At 43.8% G+C, this 20,264-nt stretch overlaps 1 protein-coding gene across 1 annotated transcript in view; it reads right to left on the bottom strand.

Annotated features, from left to right (window-relative positions):
- The window catches only part of SYNDIG1 (synapse differentiation inducing 1), a 70,979-nt gene that overhangs the window by 35,103 nt on the left and 15,612 nt on the right, over positions 1-20,264 (bottom strand). The window contains exon 2 of the mRNA XM_026081603.1: positions 19,524-19,661. Coding sequence (XP_025937388.1) covers positions 19,524-19,661 — 138 coding nt within the window. The remainder of the gene's footprint in view (positions 1-19,523; positions 19,662-20,264) is intronic.

Genomic DNA, 20,264 nt, shown 5'->3' with positions numbered 1-20,264 from the left:
CAGAGCAAAGGAAGAAGAGCATTACCCACCTTTTGCCTCTCCCACTCTTTGATGCTGCTTGCAGCACTGCCCAGTTATGAAAAAGGGTTTAAGACAAGGACTCAGCAGCAGAAGATGGTAACGGGCTATGAACTGGCTATGAACTGCCATTTCATTGCTTGCTGTGAAGGTACAGGGATATTGTAGTATAATTCACTGCCTCTAGAAAGCCTACCTCTTCACTTCTGACAGCTCAGTGACCGCCGAGAGTCTATATTAGGAGAAAGGAGTCATAGCCCAGGTTGTCATGAGTTGACTTGCCCCTTCTACAGTGGTTGAAATGCTGGCAATGAGGAAAGAGTTTCCACATTGTGTCAAGGCTGCTGCTTTTATTTCTGTTCTCTGTTTGATCCCCAAGACTGGGACTCCAATGTTCTGCTATGCATGTGGTGCAGAGAATAACTAATAAGAGTTACTATATATAAGTATAACCAAGCATCTCTTTCTGTTACTGCAGGGCCGTAAAAACAACCCTAGAGATGTCTTACCTAGACGTTATACTTTAGCTGGGTTTATTCTCTTTCCTACACTGTCTCCTTCCTACCTTTCCTCCTTCATCAAAATGGACAGAAATCCTTTCCCCGCACATGGCCAAATTTTACTTTTTCTCTTTAGGCAAGTCTCTCTTTGTCCTTGTTGCTTTACACCACTCACATCAATGCCCTTCAGGCACACTTCCAGCTCTGTCCCTGGTCATTTTGTTGCTGCACTGTCTGGCCCCACCTCCTTCAGATTTTCTACACAAACTCTCTCACTTCTGCTAAAAGTGCATTCTGTTTTCAGATGCTCACAAGCAGAGGTTGAGGGTGAAAAAGCAGGTACCAGACACCAAACTCTTCAAGGCATCATTTTAATTTACCCCTGTGAGCGGGATCAAGTATGAGGACATGCCAAAGAGTCAATATAGCAAGTAGGTCTCTTGTTTACAAGGACTGGATGGCCCTTTGCTCCTGCTCCTGAATAACTCTTCTGATTGCAGCAACAGTTTTCATGGGAACATCCTTTTCATTTGACAGTAGACATGATGAATAGAATTATTTTCTATTAAGAAAATCCTCTGAGAGCTCAAAAGACCAAAATGGGGTGACTTTTCTGTAGATGGGATCTGCCTGTTCAATGCTGCACAGCTTGGGGTTCCCAGCCTCTGAAGGGATGTAAGATTATCTGTGCTAATCCTCAGTGTTAGCTCCAATAAATGGCATTTTAAGGGATACTTTACACAGCCTGAGTGTCCTGCTTACTGGGATCATAATGAAGCAGCATTTCCTGGTGTGAAACACTCCCTCCTCAGGGTCTGGCTACTTGTGGTCAGGGCTAGCTCCGATATGGTGCAGCTTGGATCCGATTGCTGGGAAAACAGCTAAGTTGTGAGAAAGAGCCATGTTTAAAAGAGTTGTGAGAAGCTTTCTGTGGAGCCTCCACCCCTTGGCTCAGGAACTGCATTTTAGCTCAGGATCTTGCCTGATCTTTCCTTGTGCTGTACTGTAGATATGCCTGTGCCTGGCCCTGAAATTTGCTGATCCTGACCTTGCCTTGCTGACTTTACCTTGAACCTGCCTCATCACTCCAGACTTGTCTGGTGATCTCTGGATTGCAGCTGGTCCAGATTACCATCACTGGACATGCTCTGCTGTCTTTGCTCGATTGCTGAAGGGCTGCTTCTGGTGATGGCGAGGACATTGCCCTGCCCTGCTGTTACCTTTGGCTCCCAGCTCCCCTCCTCTTGGGGAGTGGCCCTTATCTTGCTGTCCCTGACACCTCTGAGCAAGGGAAATAGATCACCGAGAAATGGTTTTCACAAGATGAATGGAAATTTATGCAGGAAAAGGGTGCTATCTGTTCTGCTGGAGTTTCATGAGATTTACCCATGCTAATGGCAACGGTTGGAGGTTATTTTTGGTACTGAAATATTAGTATAATTCCCTGCTCCATCTGGCCACCCTAAAATGGAAGCTCTGGTATCTCTGATCTGGAATGCCTGAGAAAGACCTGAACTAGACAACATTTTTATTGCTATTCAGCAAAAGAAGTACAAGACAGGGTAGCTGGCCATCACCACTTGTAGTAGCACCTCTCCCTTCAATCTCCCAATTATTGATTAATCATGTAGCGACGCAATGCGAAAGTGGTTGTTCCCAGCAACCCCGCAGAGGTACAAGCGTCCCTGCTGGTGGCAGAGAAAGTGCACATCCTCCTGACTCTTGCAACAAATGTCCCCAGTTTGAGCACCTCATACAATAAACAGCTAACATGTTTCCCAGGATTTACAAATGGTGGCATTTGTACATTTTACCCTTGATCCTCAATGCAGCAGTTGCTAGGTATGGCGATTTGCTAACAAACGCAGTCACATATGGTGAAGACTGCAGGTTGATGAGGAGCAGGCTGATAGATTTGAAGAAAAGCTGAACATACTGGAAGGGTGATTTTATGCTAATAATACTGTCACCACCCTGTGCTCATACTGGAGATAGCAGATGATGCATGTTCTGCCAAAGAGATTTCACAGAGGTTGCAATTTTCCTTTGCACAGAGATATGACAGCAATCTCTCAGCTTAATTAGTGATTGCCAAAATATGTCACACTTGGTAGGAGGTAAATTATTTTGGCCTTATCAAATCATTTTCAAACATGCTGTTTCCTTTGTGGTCACAAAAACATTACAGCCTCAAATCAGCATGGGAGCTGTTACAGAGGGGAAAAAAAGTTCTTGTGATAATAGTAGGACTCTGTAACAAAACAGTGCATGCAGGAAAAAAGGAATCTCTGCTCCAGGTTTCACTGTGACATTGCTCACTGTGAGACTGTTCAGGTCTGGTGGACTTCCCAAAATGAGCAGAAGCAGCTGTTTGCCCCAAAACATGATATGGCAAACAGCAGGTCAACGTAATCTTCACTTATATGCTATTTGAAAAGCAGTATGGAAGCTCGAGAGAAGTTCAGATTCCCACCGCTTGACCCTTTTTTCCTAAAGACATCTTGAATTCATACCCTTGGGGCCCTTGGGGCCAAACCCTGTCATCTTAAGCATTTAGAGTGAGAAACCTCAGATATGCCTCTGATGGACAAACCTACATGAGAGCTGTAGGGGTAAGTAGGAAAGTTCTCCCTCCTTGGAAAGATGCTCTGGCACAGCATCAGTGAGCCAGCCTTGCATTCAGAAAACCAGCACTGTACTCCTGCCGATGCCCCCACTCAGACCTTTCCTCTCCCAGTGGCCTGATTGCCGAGGAGGAGATGACACCACAGGCCTTGTCAGTAAAGTGTTTCTAGTTACACAGAGTAAAGGTGTCCTGAGATGATTTGGCTGGACACAACAACTCAATTAACCAGGGAGTATGTTTGAAACTGGCTAAATCACTTAGTCTACGTGATTTCCCACATTCTGCAAACTTTCCATGGAGGAAAATAGCCACTTCATCCCTTTGTAAGAAATCTCATATATATGACTTAAACATACTTATTCCCCACGAAGGAAACAGTTTGAAGCCTTGAATACCTTTGCTATGGGTAAACCTTCCTGAATCCATATGCAACATGACACCATTGACTGATTCTTTCCTCTCTCTTTTCTTAAGGTCCCTCTGTGCTGTGCCAAGGGAGCAGAGAAACAAAACCTCTCATTCTCAGCAGGTTTGGCTTTGACACTTTTTGTCTATGAAGCAGCTAATGAATACAAGGTTGCTTTTCCAGGGCTGATAAATAACTTAGAAACTTGAATCCCACTGGCTTTTAATGTGATTGGTGTTCCTGTGCTCTTCTGGGGTTTAAAGAAAAGCTGGAAGGTCCCTGACATAAAATGACAAGCTTTGGTCTCAGCACTGCAAAAGCACGCTTTGTTAATACGCCCTACAGTGACTGCTACTCATGGGGCAGCTCAGCTCCACAGGGCCAGTCTATTCATTTCTTCTGAGAAAAACAAGGTCCTGTTTGCAACACACCGTGAAAGGCAGATTTATTTCCCTTCATAACCCAGTCACACTCTGGTGTCCCCATTTTGGTTCTTCAAGTACTGAAATTTATATGATTCTCACCCATCACCCCAGCAACATCCAGGACAGCACAAGAGGAAAGTAAGTTTGACCTACAAATTGGTAGTGGTATAACTGCACCCAGCAGGGCACATGTTTCTCTTCCAAGCTAATTGCAACAGAGTGTGCCAGTACATTTGTGTTTTCTGCAGGACAGATTATTCCCTTCTATACATTCTCTTATATTTGGGAGATCTTTTCTGGTATAAAGCACATTGATATCAAACCTACATTAAAGAGGTGACCTGTCTGAACTATGCTGTTTTAATTAAAGCAGTATAACTTCTGCTTGTAATTTATCCCTGATGGGTTTTGAAAATTGGATCATTCATTTATCCAATGCCGTGGTAAATAGGAAATTTCCAACTGAAGGAACACTGGGCCCAAGAGGCAGAGAGAGCAACTCCAAAGCATTCAGAGACTGACAGCAAGGCTAGCAAAGTAGGAAAAGAGAAGCTCTGCAAATGGCCAGAGCTTCTTAATCATGGTTCCCTTCCAACAGCCACCCTGTAGATGCTACTCCTTTTGTGCTCTCTGCAAATCAGCAGGAAGCAAGGCTCTGTTTCAGCCCTTTTTGAATAAAATCACCTCCATGCCAAATCTAAGAGGCACATGCAGCCTTCAAACATGCTTACTGCTGCTTTATGCACTGACCATTAGAGGAAATGTAACTGAACACTGTGCCACTATGAAATACTTTAAAGGTCAAATCACCCTATAAATCTAGGAGAGTACAGGTTGTTCCAACAGTGAGTGAGTGTAGTTTTTACAGTACTCCTAACACAGTTTGCTCTTGCTACCAGGAAGAGCAGTGACACTCTCAACATATTGGCAAAACTGCTTGATGAAGGAAGAAACGTCCAGTAAAATTTGCTGGCTTTACTCAACTTACTCCTCTTCAATATTGGCAGTGGTCATCTGCTCAAACACAGGGTGTCATATATGTCCTGCTGTTACGGATGTGAGAGCTCCTAGAGAGAGGCATCACCCACAGAGAGCTGAACCATCAGCAGAGGGATGAGGGCCCTTCTGCTCCTGAGATCACCCATTCCCTCAATGAAGAGTAGCCACTGTGATGCCTCATCTATATGTAGCATGGATGAAACAATGGTTGAGTGGGGTCTCATGTTCACAAAGGAACCCCAAACTGAGATACCCTGTGTTTCATCCCATGTCACAGTGAAAAGTCCCTCCTTGACCCTGACTGTTGCTTAGATGCCACTTCATTCTTCTCTGTTTTCAATATTTCTACTGAATAACTTTAACAAATGTGTGGAGAACATAAACCTCTGCTTGCAATTCATGAACAGAAAATAGGCAAAAAATATTATCTATTCCCCAGGCTGAATCCAATGCCCTGAAATACTTCAGGATTTCTTGTCATTAATAAAGAAATGAAGGGGAACTAATGCTGTTCATTCTTGTTCCAGACAGAGTGCATACATGTGCTGGAAACCTCTAACGTATTCCACTTACCAATTAGCAGACAGATGGCGTGTGTATTATGGTTTGGTTGTTATTGTACAACACAGAAGTTATTAGAAATGGGGGAGGGAGTCATACGGCATCACTTTTACTGACCTATTAGAATTTCTGAAGTCCTGAAACAAACTTTTAGAGGTTGATAGGGGAAAAATTCCTAAAGTGTTGACAGAACAAAGTGAGATATAGTAAGAATAAGAGCCAATGCCTATATGATTTAAATATTCATCATCTTAATGGAAATACTGAAAGCTCTGGCAAACAAGAAATTTATTTCCGCCACAATTTAGGAATAACCACTGCATGTCATGCAGTAAGAACGTCTTCACCAAGTTCAACTAAGGATTCCAGTGCAGGTGAGATGTCCTGAAGATGTATTAGGAAAGGGGCAGGGGATGCTCAGAGTCTGTCCAGCTTAAGCTGAGCCAACCTGTCAAAACTGTGACAGTTGTGAGCCACAACTGCGGCTCAGACTGAGACTAAGTGGATGCACTGAAACTTTAGCAAAGACAATTTGGAGAGTACTTTGACCTGTGCTGTGGCAAGGTCCCATAAGGTCACTTAAGTTATTGCTTTACAAGAGCTTCTGTGTAAGTGCAAGCTCCTAATTAATTGCTTCATTAATTGTAGTCTGTAGAAGCCTGCTTAGAACAATGGCATATGGGCTACAAGGTCAAAGAATGAGGACATGTTCAGAAGAGTTATTGAGTGTGGTGTCTTGAATGAAATGCAGAAAACCCAGGCTGGGATGATTAGTATTTAGTTAGTTCAAAGTACCAGGTGACTCTGGAGACCAAATCCCATTTTCTGGGTTATCACACCCAGGGGCATTTGGAAATTACTCTGTCTGCCATTATCAGCCAAGGACCATTCTCAGCTTTTGCAGCATGCCCTTGCCATAGGGAAGGAAAATGATGGGAGCAGTTACAAGCCCTGGAACTATGAACAGGGAATTCTCCACCAACTTTTGGTCCCCACTGTGGGGAGTGGGTGTGCTTCCTACCAGAGATCCCCCAATGGATCAGTGAGCAAGGAAATATCCAGATCCCAGCCTGGGGTGGTTCCCTGAAGAGCCCTGGAAAGGAGAAAAGATTTGGTCTTTCCTGCTCCCACCATCACCCCCAATCATTTCTATGCCTCTTGCTAGGGACTGGAGCCTTAAGGAAAGGGTCCTCATGGTGATGTACCTCACACGGGAGTCCTGATGCTGGTCTGGGCACTAATGGAAACTCTCCCTTCTTCTCAGGGAAAAGGAAGTTAGTGACTGGACAGGGAGATTGTTGCAGCCTGACTCTCCTGGGCATTAAATCCTTTTTGCATCTACACAACACTTTGGAGGCAGCCACATAACAGGAGCAAATCTGCTGAGGGAACTGCATGTACTCAGCGACCATCCTGTAACTCTCAAGTGCCTTCATTCATGAGCAAATAAAGAAGTGCTATTGCCATTTGGAGCATTTTAAAGTTGGGAAGGAACTCAAAGAGGACATGGGATGAACTAAAGGTATATGCCTATGCCTGTGTATGCCTATGGTATCACCCCAACATTTAGTCTCCATGGGTGATCTAGTGCACTTGGGCCTAGCAATTCTGGGTAACAGCTGATTTGAATTGCATCCTTATTCTTGGACTTCATGATGGCAAAGCATTCACTACATCCAAGGCAGGCAGGATAAGGGACTCAGTGGAGCAGGGACTCCCAAATGCATCTCTCTTGCCCCATGCCAGGAACCCTACTCTTTCATGCCTACCCTCTCCCACCCTCTTTGGAGGAAGCTGAGCCCCTCTGAGAATGAACATGAATTTGCATTCACTCAACCAACCCTGACTCTTTCATACTTCTTGGAAATAATACAAGAAATTACCTGATGTGGAAATGTCATCCATAATTCATTGCTGATCACTCCACACAATGAGTATATTTTAATACCACACTGGTATGGGAGAAGGGGGGAGAACAAAGACTTCCATGGTATGAAAAAGTTGTTATTTTTTTCCCCTGAACATATAAAATATTGAATTAGTTATATTACCAATAGTACATTCAGACTATGTGTCTTGATAGGCACATTTTAAAGCCCTGCCTACCTCTGTGGATACACCCAGAGGCAAAGCATCCAACAAATGCTACCACTGTTTGGATTAAGAAACAGTCTTTGGGAACAATGCAATAACATTAAATAATGAACTAATCTTTCACTTCTCAGTGAAAAATTTCAACCACCTTAGGCACAAATGAACCAAGGGCTGGAAACAGGGTACTCCAGAGACAGGTAAGAGGTAGGACCAAGATTGTTTCAGACCAAGTCCAGAGTTATTGAAGGAGGAATGTGTTTGTCTGTCTGAACACTTTAGGCAGCCTGAATTTCTAGTGGCAGCATCAGGGAAGCTGTTCTTGACTCAGTATTTTGTCCAGGATCATGGGAACAAAATGCAATCTCTCCATCTACTTTAATAGGATGGGTTTATCTCCTGTTGGTCTTGTGGCTCTCAAGCTTTTTGGCTAACGGAGTTTAACTTTATAGAGGTCCCTCTGGACAGTGCCACTAGCAACAGAAATCTGTCTTCTATCATGTTGCCTCTCAGGGGTCCATGGTATGACTCTTCTTCTACATCTCAGTTTTCACTTGAAGAAACCCTTGCATGCAATGGAAATGTCTATAGGCTCACTGAGGGGACAGCGATAACAAGCATTTGCATTGCAGTAAAACCTCAGAGCATAACCACTCTGGTGATGCATGCTGCTCAGGCACAATGGCTAGAAAAGTGGCAGTCCTGAAGAATCTCCTCCTCTTTCAAATACTGTAGCAGTTAATATTACAGCCACCTGCCCCTCTTTAAGATTCTGCCCTGCGGCAGGTCCTTAGACCCATCTTTTTTGAATCAGCAGGTAATCCAGTATTTATTTTAGGCTGAAGAGGCACTGCTCTTTAAAACGCAGTGCAGTTTTAGGTGCAAATTGCACAGCTGCAGGAAGATCTTAGTCCCTTCCTTTTTGACTCCTTCTTGTATTTAATCTCAAAATATATAAAAATTTCATTTCTTTTCTGCTAATGAGAAGTCAGACAATCCAATGAGGAGTTAGAATTGTCTACCAGGCATCTTTGGAAATAGCAGGTTACTAGATTCGAGCAGAAGTGCTTTTCTGCAGCCCGTTTGAAACAGATACATAGATTGTAATCACAACTGACCCATTCACTTTGCTGTGCATCCAACAAAGTAGTAATGCAGTAGCCCTCTCCAAAATAGCAGCTGAGAGATAGCAAGCTGTTTATTCAAGATTAGAGTACAGCCCAGGGTCTCTGGTACACAGTGCTGATTTCTGTGAGAGGGGAAAAAAATACCTGAGCATTCTGCAGGCTGCCAAAAGGTTAACTTCAAAAATCTTTGCTGTTGAAAACATCCATTAATTTTACTGCTGCATATATTAAACATCAAATGTGTAAGCCTCCTTTCTTTTGGTTTTGTTTTGGAAAAGGAACCTGTCACTATGCAAGATGAAAGAAAGCTCTGTTATATGCACAGCACCCAAAGAACTACTCCAGAAATACACTCTGATTTCTTTATCACAGAAGAATTCAAGGAACATCATCTATCACCCTGGATGAGAGAACATTCTTCACATTGCCTTACCTTCTGATACAGTCATTTAAGCAGCAGCCAAAGCTGGGATTTTTTGGCTCCCCAAACAACTGAACAGACAGTGGGATGGGCAGATTGGGGGGGAGGGGGACAGCATGTTCCCTTTCCAGATTTGCAACTGGTCTCTTCTTTTCCCACTCCTGTTTTTGTGGGGAAACCTACTGGGGTGAAAAGAACTGTCCAAACCCAATACCTCAGTTGTTTTGGGACCCATTGCTCTTCTGTATAATCTAAGTCCATTGAAAATTTATCAATACATTATGATGTTTTCCATAGAAGCATGACAGGTAGGTAGGATTCGAACTGAAACAGTGGTCACAGCTAGGGCTGAGACGCCATCTCATTATGTACCTAGCCTCCAAGCATGGGAGGCTGTGCTCCTGAAAGTAGAGAAGCCAGGAGCGACTTCTTCAGAGCATCTCAAGTCAGTCTTTAGGAAAACTGTCTGTCTTACCACTTTGTGATGAATCCTTGGCATATGAAGTGTCTGAGATGGGACCAGTTATCAAAAAACACTGGAGAGCCCTTCTGGCAATAATTTTGCATATCCCTCCACTTAGAAAAGCAGGGTGGCAAAGCACAGAGTGGGCTGAATCCATGTGGGAGCTGTCTGTCACAGCACCATTAACTTATTGATCTGTGACCACTGACAGCAGCTAGGAATCTGCCTTCTTGACTCCAGCAGCACCAGCAGTTGCAAAAAAATAAGAGGCAAATGCTAAACAAGGACATTTTAAAAAAAACTCCTGAGGTGTCCAGAATAGATTATCCCATCCATAAATCTGCCTGGATCTAAAGGTTAGGTATCTCAGACCTTTGCAGGGCTGGAAAGAGGTGCTTTGTTTTCCAGGAGGAAACCAGTGACTGCCACTCCACAACCCTACTCTCCTGGAGGGTATGAAATCATGTGCCCTGTTCTTTTCCTTGGACTGGGAGCATGCTCCCTCTGTGTCCTCTCCTGGAATATAATTCTACCTGGAGACTCTACCTTTAAAGTTGGGAAAAGAAAATATTTACCTGGGACACCTGAGGCTTACTAACAAAAGCTTGTGTTAACAGGATGTCCCTGCTAACAGAATGTGTCTTCACTGCCTAAGATTAAAAAAATGCAGGCCAAGACTAAAAGGTTGTTTAAACTCAGTGAGAGGTAAGTGCCTAAATGTGAGGGTGCCTGAATCCCCTAATCAATTACTGTGGAGGATTTATTACTCTACTCTTTAGATGCCTCCACCAGAGAAGGGGAAAAAGGCCTCTGAATGATTATGTGAATTGTACAGACACACTAGACTTAACGGTAAGAGCACAAGTAACCTCTTGAAATTACATTATTCTGCACTGAAATAATCCTCACTGTCTGTGAAATAATGAGCCAATAGATGAACAACAAAAAGTACTATCAGGATAAAAAGAGGATGCCAAGAGGGAGTAATGTTTTACACCGTAGGAGCATGACTGCACTGATATATCCCGTGGCTCCAGCTGTCTCAGCATAATGTGTGAGGCATAAGTGTCTGATATAGAACAATTCAACGTACAAAGTTTGCCATTGTGCAGGATGTTCTTTTTAATAAAAAAGACCCCTCAACTCCTTAAGCACTTCAAGTTGGTCTCATTTCTGGCCCAACAACTTCCTTGTAATTAAACACCTACATAATGAATTGAACCCTCCCGGGAATGTTACTTGTGAACTACCTTTCCAATTATTTAAAATCAGCTTAAGGGCTAAAGCAATCAGGCTGTTCATTAATCTAATCCCCTTTTGTAGCTGTGATTCATGACTTGGAAATGTGACCGCAAGATTAAAGGGACAAAGAGAATGAAGAGGAAATTATACAAGATACTTGTAAAGTCCCATGACCAAAGACATCACTGACAGCACACTGAAATCAGCAGATGCTGACATGCAACACACTGTAAATCACCATTTTTAGTGTGCACAAACCTCTTGCTTCTCAGGACATATCTACCCCAAAGGGAAGAGTCAGCAGAAGCAAAGTCTACCCACACTCTGAGTGCTGTCTGGGAGCCAGCTCTGGCCTGGAAAGCAGAGAATTGGATGAGCTGAGAGTTAGTAATACCCACTTCTGCATGGTTATAATAGTCTGAAGCAGCACTGCTTCTGGCAGCCCCCTTAAGAGTCAAAGGACCATGAGACATACTCTGCCACTCCATTCTGGGCTAGTTTTTCCTTCTCCGAAAGGAGCAGAAGTTGTAAACCTTGAATGTACTGGACCATGTGACAACCTTTATGCAGAGCCAAGGAATGTCACCCAAATGTCCTGAATCCACGGCCAGGGACATCCATTGCAGAGCCATTCTTCCAAGAATGAGAGACCCAGCACTTTCACACAATGACATATGTTCTTGGCACTCTCAGCAGATAGTTTCTGTCCATATTCCTGCTGAAAACAGCAGCCACATTATTTAATGTTGGCACTGGCTGCACTGTTCAGTATTCACCACTGTCCTGTGCCCAACAAATCTGTCATCTGCATTATGGGAGCAAAGGGAGGAGTGTGGACAAATGGCCAGCAGTGACCTTCTGCAGACCTGCCCCTTTGAACGAAGCCTTGTCCATGTCCTGGCCATGCACATCCTCTGCTCCCCGCATGGGCTCTGCAGGCACAGATCTGGAGCATTATCCTCTGAGCACCTGCCTTTCACCCTGAGCCTGCACAGAGACTCCCTTCAGGCAAGACCTAACTGTAAGGGTAAGCTGGCCCTACCCAGGCTATCTCATCCCATACCCTGCTCCTAAATTAACTCCGATAATCACAACCTCTCCACTCTCAATTTCCCACTCTAACATAGCAGAGACAAATTTCCTTCTCCTTGATGCCCTTTGTCCTTCCTAGTCTTTCAAAGCCTGTGGGATCCCCATACTTGCTTCTGCTAAACACTGTGAGATTGAAACATCTTCACATGAGAAAGAGCCTGGACCTTGCTGCTGCACAAGTGAGTGACCTGGCCCCATGGCTAATACTGAAGCGACATGGGAGCACCATGATGCCACTTCCTTGCTGTCAGCCCTTGCTCTCCAGTGTCAGCTCCCAACGAGGCTGGCTTCCAGAGAGAGCTTTCTGCCTTCTTGAAGGGCCACAAAGGCTGAGAGAGGGTGCTGTCTGTGAGGGAGACAGCAGGATCTTCTGGAGTCTACCTCTGCATCTGATGACATGTGGTGACAAACTGCATGGTCTTGTGCCTGTCACTCATAGATGGGCTTGCCCTGCCAGGGAGACCAGTGGGCATGACATTGTTTCCTTCCTTGGGTTAGTAGCCCTCCAGGCTAGTATCACAGTAGGGTCTAGAAACCTACCAAGGGCAGGATGTCTGCATCACACAAAGGTAGTCCCTGCTCTGAACTGCTGAGCCAACAAGGTAGACTGCAGGCAAAAGCAGTCAGCTAAAACTGGTCTCCAGTGCAGACTGTGCTCCTCAGGACTAGGCTCAAGTGTAGATGCAAGTCAGACCACAAAGTAGGTCTGTCTGAAGAGCCATATGCAAGTACAAGATGGCTGTCTTGTGGTAGCTGTGATTTGAAGACCTTGAAGTGCATATCCTTGCAAGTGCAATGTTTTAACAGGAGGACATATATATGCACTCATACAGAGAGACAGTTTGTAAGCAGAGCTGCATGAACCTTTGCAAGTGATGTTTACCCCACATTTCAATGTATAAAACCTTGTTTTCAATTGTTTCAAACCCCATCAAACTTCAGGGCTGAAATCTAACATGCCAGGAACCTCTTTTAGTCCTCCATGACTATTTTTGTGTTGTGAATGCAGCTGAAATAGCTCAGCTCTTTCTTAAGATGATCACTGAGGAAAAGTGCAAGTTCTAGAGCATATGGCTTGTCTCAGTGAAAATCTCTAACCCCTCTGTGATACAAGGATCCGAGAGCCATGGGCACCTGGAAATAAAGTTATATAAGTGTGAACTGACCCAGCATCAGTTGGGGGACCTGCGCTTCTGTGTGAGTCTCTGGACTTAGTCCCCTCCTCAGTAAGACAGGGTTTGAAAAACCAGTGCTTCTCAGAAGGGTGTTGTGAAAATAACAGCACTGAGATGAGTGCAGAGACAATGAAGGGGGCGTGCATAATCCTGTTCTTGATGTAGGGCTCAAATGGCCTTCAGTAAATCAAGTGGTCTCCTTTGAATAAGGGGCCAGAAAGGTAGAGCCAGCAGCCCTGTAGGAAACAATGGAGTTGCTGTGGGGAGAGCAGGCTACCTCTAGGGAATTGAAGACAACCATCCAGGGCTGTCAGTCCATCCAGACAACCCATCACTGGATTCAAGTTACACAGGTATCTCTGTGACTGCTAGGCACATGCTTTCACAGGCCTGTCCACAAGGACCAGGTCCCAAGAGTGTTATGTTGGACGAGTCATGGCTGTAGCCTGCTCTCAGACCCAAACCTGGTTAAATGCATATAACCATGCAGAAGTGAGCAGAGAGGGGGCAGTTCACACCAGCTGAGGAGGTACTCTTAGGGATTTCAAGAAAGGGTCTCAGGAACTAGGAGTTGGAATGTCAATAAATAATAAATATTAAATAAATAGAAGCAATATTAATCAGCTATTATGATTAAAGCAGGCTCAGAGAAACCCACAAGACATGGTATCTGTCATCTCTCTAGTGACTAGGAAACAACTTGTAAGCAGCAAACCTCCCAGGGCCAGGGACTCTCATGCAAGCACAGCAGGCATACCAAGGCCCTTGGCCTCTATGGCAAGGGACCAGCACAGAGCTCTGCTGGGAAGGTTTCTGACACAGAATTGCTAAGCTCCTCTCACAGGAATTTGACTCATGATGATTTCAACTCCTTCCCAAAACAAAAGAGGGCTTAGCTGTCCAGAGGTTTTCTCATAACCTTTTACAGTTGCAAAACTTCTGAACCTGTTTCTTTGTTACCAGGATGCATGCATATGCATGCCCAAACATGCACACACAGAGCCAACCAAACAACATGGGGATTCACTTTTGAATTTTCAGGGCAGACAGCTCAATGGTTTGTGTGACTGAAGGCAAAGAAGAGGCTGGTCAGCCCCAGAACATACAGGGCATCCTATATCCAAGCAGTGTGACCGAGAGCAACAGCCCAGCTTTACATCAGGCATTGTGAGATTTGATATCTTAGTCCAAGACACCAGAAAAGGGCTTTCTCATATAAAGTTTAAGGAGCTTAAAGCTCAACTTTCTTTGAAAGTCAGCTCCTTTGTAAAAGTGTCACTACTTAGTCCAGGAAATGACACAACACTGAAAAATCGAAAATCCCCTTTGAAAATGTAAGAGCCTGGTGTATGCTCACTAGCTATTCTCATTGCTTTAGCTGTGCTAACTAGCACATCTTGCAAGTAAAGCTTGGCCTGCTACCTCACATATAAGAAGTAAAGCAAAATACTTCAGGTTAGTTTTACTCTTTGCATGTGCCCTTCTATCTCGGATACAAGGGGATGAAGCATCACACCATATACCCATACTGTGTACAAACATAGTCTCACAGCCATGGATGTTGGCTTCTTGGCCATTCTCTGTTTTCTGACTCAGAAGCATGGAGCAGAGAGGATAAAAAGCCAGGATGGACTAGTAGAGCCCACACAGGTCTTACCAGCACCACCAGCTAGTTTGGTGGAGTGTGGCAAGTCACACCATAGACCTGTCTCAGTTTTCACACTTGAGATGGGGTCCATAAGTCAGATCTCTAAAGAATAAACAACAGATAACACTTGGCTGTTATTTCCATGTTGTTTTCAGTAGTGGTTAGATGTCAAAATTTGAAGCAGAAAATCAAAGAAAGTGAAATACATTCATGTGTCCTGAGCTTGTAATCTCTGGTCTCTAATAAAGGTTGAGGTCATATTGTCTTCCTCCTTCTAGTGGGGACACAAAGATTATCTCTCTATTCTACCTGGTGATTGCCAAAACAGGTCAAAATACAGGTTTTTTTCAAAGCTTTTATCTCTGAAATTTGGTAGAAAGTAATGAAGAAGTTCAGAAATTATCATGAGGAAAGACAAGCTACTGTTTTGCCTGATGATATATGTTCTGCATCCATAAGAAAGCAGGAGAAACTCCTATCACCATTGCACAATCCTTACTTTTCCTAAAAGACAGTCCAAGCAATGATTTTTGGAGCTTTGCCCACTTGAGAAATGCATGGGTGGTGGAAATAATTACAGAGCAGTGCACCCCTCAATCACTGCGTGAGGGAAGTAATTACCACATGGAATAAGTGCAGCAGACGGGAAGTGATTGCTCTCGTGCATTTGGATGCAGTCTGCTGCCTGAAAGATTTCACATTCTGCCAGAGAGGAAAGCGGGACTGGATTTTGAAAGCTATTTAAGCACCTAAGCATGCAGAGAAGTGTCCAGTGGGATTTTCAAGTGTATGTCTATGCCTTTTGAAAAATCCACTAAATCCGTCTTAACATTTCTCAGTCTCAGAAGGCCAGTGGAAATCCGGCTTCTGATGCTTGCAAAAAAGTCAGAGAGGGAGCAGCCTGTGAAAATTTACATTGCCACAGGCAGTGAGGTTAAGGAGGAAGGATTTAGGGGACGACAAAAAAGTTACACTATCTGCAGGTTAGGAAGGACTTCCTGCTAGTCTGACACATCTCTGGGGAGATTATATGGAAGCTGGACAGATGAAGTGTTATATACTGCTGTTTCTGTTTTGGCCCAGCTGGCACCTCAGACTCTGTGGTGAGGACTCAGCAGAGGTGGAGGGCTCCAGAGGACCATCCCCATCCCACAGGAGAGCAGATACAAAGTAAAGTCTATTCCACACAGGCAGACCCTGCACAGCTGCATTGTTCAATACAGATGGACCACAAAGCCTTAAGTCAGCAGCACATCAGTGAGAGCCTTGGTGGAAACACTAAGTCCCACACAGAGCAGAAATAGCCCCTGCAGGAAGCACATTACTTTTTTGGAGCACAGGGAAAATTAATTTTTTAGTTCATAAAGAGCATCTGTGGAACCTTATGACATCAATCCTTGTGCAGTTCTTTTGCACCATGACACAGACATATGCAACATAAATGTATTGCCAGGTGCTGCGAGGTTTGAACTGAGAACACCTGTTCCTTTGGATTGATGTGCACTGCAAATATATCTTCTGCAAATCAGGCCTAGATTTGTAAATGCATTGCACTCCTAAAGAAGACCGGGTTTTTAAAAAGAGTTTGCCACAAATGCTAAGTTCTGGCAAAAAGAATCCAGCCAGTGCTGTTACCTTTGCAATTCCTATGTGTTGTAATTTTTCCCAAACTGGACTTTTTTGTAGAACTACCCAAGAGACTTCTTGAAAACTAAAAACTTTACAGAGCTCAAGCAACAGCAAAAAAGGTTTGAATGCAAGTGCTAAGCTTTGGTCTTTAGTTATAGCTCTGGCTTTTGACAAAGGACAGGGAATGTTAGACTACCCTTGTGTATTAACAGGGGTTCTCAAATATTATTCAGGAATTCAAGTTAAAAGATCTATATAAATAGAAATGACATGCTAATAGGACATAAGATTTTACTACCTCACATATAAAAGATCATTCTGAATGCTACCTTGTTTCATCAAGTCTCTCACCTTGTTTTCTAAAAGAGGAAATTAAATGCAAAGAACTGTCTTAATCCATCATTATGCCTGACGGTTTTAGAAATGTCCATTAAAATTTTGCTATAGAGCAGTCATTGCCAAGACATAGGAAATTCCAGGAATTGAACCAGTGAGTTAGTGGTTCTGACACTCCATTTGTGAGATGCCAATATCAAATACTACAAAGGCAAGCTGTCCTCTTCCAGGTCTACCTGACCTCCATAATGGTTGATAATGCAATTATATTTCCTGGAGGCTGTTTCTTCATAACCCTGTAGACTGTCAGGTTTATGGTCCAAAGTATGAATCAATATGACTGTTAGTATTAGCCTAGCTAGGTACAGGATTTTGTTTTACTTTAGGGATTTCTCAACAATACAAGGTTTTGGTCTTAATTTGAGCTGACTAGCCTCTTCCGCTGAAATGATCTTCCACTGGAAAATGCCAATTTGTTGAATGTGGGGCTTTGCAGAAGTACTGGTTTCAGTGAAGCCTCATGGTTTCACAAGGCCATGATGGACCTGCCAGAGGAGAAGACACACAGCAAAGATATCTGCCTGGGAACTTGGGGAGTAGACAGACTAATATGCCTGCGCTGGACCAGGCTGAGTAGGGATTTGACCATCTTTCTGTACAGGACTTGGGAAATGACTTCTCAGCCTGCTGACCCATTGCAGGTACAGAGCTAAGAGAATGTCAAAGAGACGGGAGGAAAAGAGCATGTAGGGGTGGGATGATGATGATGATGACTATCTTTTTGGTGGGGAGAAGGGAAGAGATTTCTACTTCCAACGCAAAAACAGAAGTAGAAATCAAGGTTCTTCAAAAACGCAGTCCTTTTTCCTCACTGGATCTAGCCAAAGCTTACCTTGGTGAATCCAAGGGGTCAATTAACAAAGATTTATTTACTGTCTTGCAAATGAATAGAAGCAAAGCACCTGCCTGACCTTTCTTGCTGATGGCTTCTAGTTTTAAGCAGCCACATTCAGCAGTTCCCCATCATTATGTTAAACCAATCCACCCTGTAAATTTCCATTTTTTTCAATGCCTAAAACCTTCAGCACAATATGATGATCTTTCCTGGCCTTCATGTGACCTTTACCACCTTCGTTATGCTGCTACCGAGGTAGTAGGGTCTTCCAGATTCATGCAGCCACTGGGATCAGTTCACAGCTTTGTGCATGTCCTGTCCTTAGCTTAGCCAACATACTGGGTCTCAGCACATTTTGCTTCTCAGCCATGATGCTTTTTAGTACTTTATTATGTTGTTTGTTTTCCATTTAGTGGACTGTGCTGTGTTTTTACCATCTAGATAAAACTAGCTAGCAATCTCCAGGCCTTCTGAAGGAACACTACTGCAGGAAATCAATGAATGCACTATTTTCCCCAACACAAAGCAAATACAAGCATTGTGTTAATAGTGTCAGGCTCAGAACTCCTCTTTGGCTGATGCATCAGTAAAAAAATCCTGCCTAGCCCACGTGTGCAAAAAGGCATGGCCATTAAAGCTGCTGATGAATAGCTCTGCCTGAAGGACCAAACTGCAGAATAGCAAAGTGCATGTGTTTTCCACTCGATTCTTTATTTGTTACTGTCATAGTTATCAGGCAAATCCCTTGACCCAAACTTGAGAAATAAATAGCACTCAGACAAGGAAATTTGTTATTTTCCACTGGACAAACTTTAATTGTCTCAGAGGCTTGGAAGTTCAACGAAAGACACTTCATTTAAAGTAAAAAATAGTAGTGCTGTACCTCTTTCTTTGATATCAAAGTCTAGCGTTCTTCTGATCTGAAGTGCCTGGTCTGGTTTGACAAATACCCAATGCTGGTAAATGTTTAGAGCAGGCAGATTAGAAAGGCAGGTTAGAAAGTTAATGATTTTGGTGCTGTGGAGTGCAGACTGTAGTTTCCAATAAGCCCTGACACTATCAGTAAATAGAAATATAAGTGAACATTTCCTTGCAGTCACTGATGAGACTATCAGTTGAGACTCCTTTTCTGTCACGTTACATTATCTGCCATGCTGAGAAAGAAACTCAATAATTACTCTGAAGGCACTTATGAAGACATACTTGTCGAAACAAATGATGAGGCATTAGGTGGTTGTTAGGCAGAGGCTGGAAACCAGCAAGTTCTTCTTAGGAAGGAAACAAACCAAAGCACTATCACTTCTTTGGTAAAAAATATTTCCGTATTAAAATTGGACAAGAAGAACAAACTGAGCAATTTTTCACAGAGAAAGGTTCTCCTGCAAAACAAATCCACTTCTGCAGAACAGAAATAATTTTTCTGCTCCTGGAAGGTTATTAACTGGTTTGCTTTTCCAGATCATCAGCTCGGGAACTAACAGATTAATTTTTCCCAATGGGAAGCCTGAGCACTTAATATAGTAAGGTGTTTTCCACCACAAAATCATGCTCACAGAAAATCCCTGGCTGGACATTGTATTAGGTGACATGGAATCTGACCATTGCCAATTAAAACCTAAAATATTTTATAGCTTTCTCTCTCAGTAACATATCTCACAAGACAAGCACCACTTTCATGGAAACATATCAAGTGGGGGACAGAAACACACACAGGTCACCCTGATTAGCTGCCTCCTACCACCCTGAGAGACTGTGTCCCCCATGTTTGGGTCTTCGTTTGGGTCTTGGTGAGCTTTCCTTGCTGTTGTGGAGTCATAGCCACTGCTTGGATGTAAAGCTCTGAATTAGCAGGAGACATTTTTGCGTTACCTCATGAGACAGGTAAAAGGCAGCAATTCCCAGTGGCCAGAAGCAGCAGAGCATGGAGAACACAGTGAGGCCGAGATGGTCTCTTGGCGGCATCATCAGGAAATTGTCTTCGCTCTCGGTGTCACTTGAATAATCACTCTGGAATAGCAAGGGAGAGAGAAATGTAAAGGTGCTGGTTAATGACATCATTATTACTTCTCTGCCATGGGGCAAGGCTGTGATCATCTGTGCATAAAATTCTCCCCAGTCACTCCATGGCATTTCTTCCGCCAAGATTCCAGTCTTCCTCCAGTACTCACAGTGGAAGGCTTCTGGTGCCTTATTTATGATAGCCTCACCATGGGGTCTCTACCTTGCAGGGCTCTTTAGATGGGTCCAACTCTGGTCATTTGAACCCTTTTTGGTTAGGGGTTGCACACCCATTCTGCTCTGCTGTGGCCCCACAGAAGAGTGACAGGACCACAGGAGTTATCCTGTTCTCCTGCAGTGTCTGCACCAGCCAGTGGCATCCTTCAGGAAGACTTCAGATTTGGGACTATGGCCATGGCACATCCCCCTCCCTGACCTGCAGAAAAGAGCACTGGGGAATGAATTGCCTGTTTTAACAGCACCCCCAGGGCTGGCTGAGAGACCCAAACCCCTATGTCTGCACCAAAATCAAACAGGAGTGACGTGACAGCACAGCTCAGAGGCAGAGTGTTATCTCTGGAAACTGCAGGTTGGGACTATAGCTGCCCTGTC

The sequence above is a fragment of the Apteryx rowi genome, unplaced genomic scaffold (assembly GCF_003343035.1).
Source record: "Apteryx rowi isolate R43461 unplaced genomic scaffold, aptRow1 scaffold_555, whole genome shotgun sequence".
Taxonomy (NCBI): Eukaryota; Metazoa; Chordata; class Aves; order Apterygiformes; family Apterygidae; genus Apteryx; species Apteryx rowi.
Note: the sequence above shows the minus strand (reverse complement) of the source record. Positions and strands in the feature narration are given on the sequence as shown.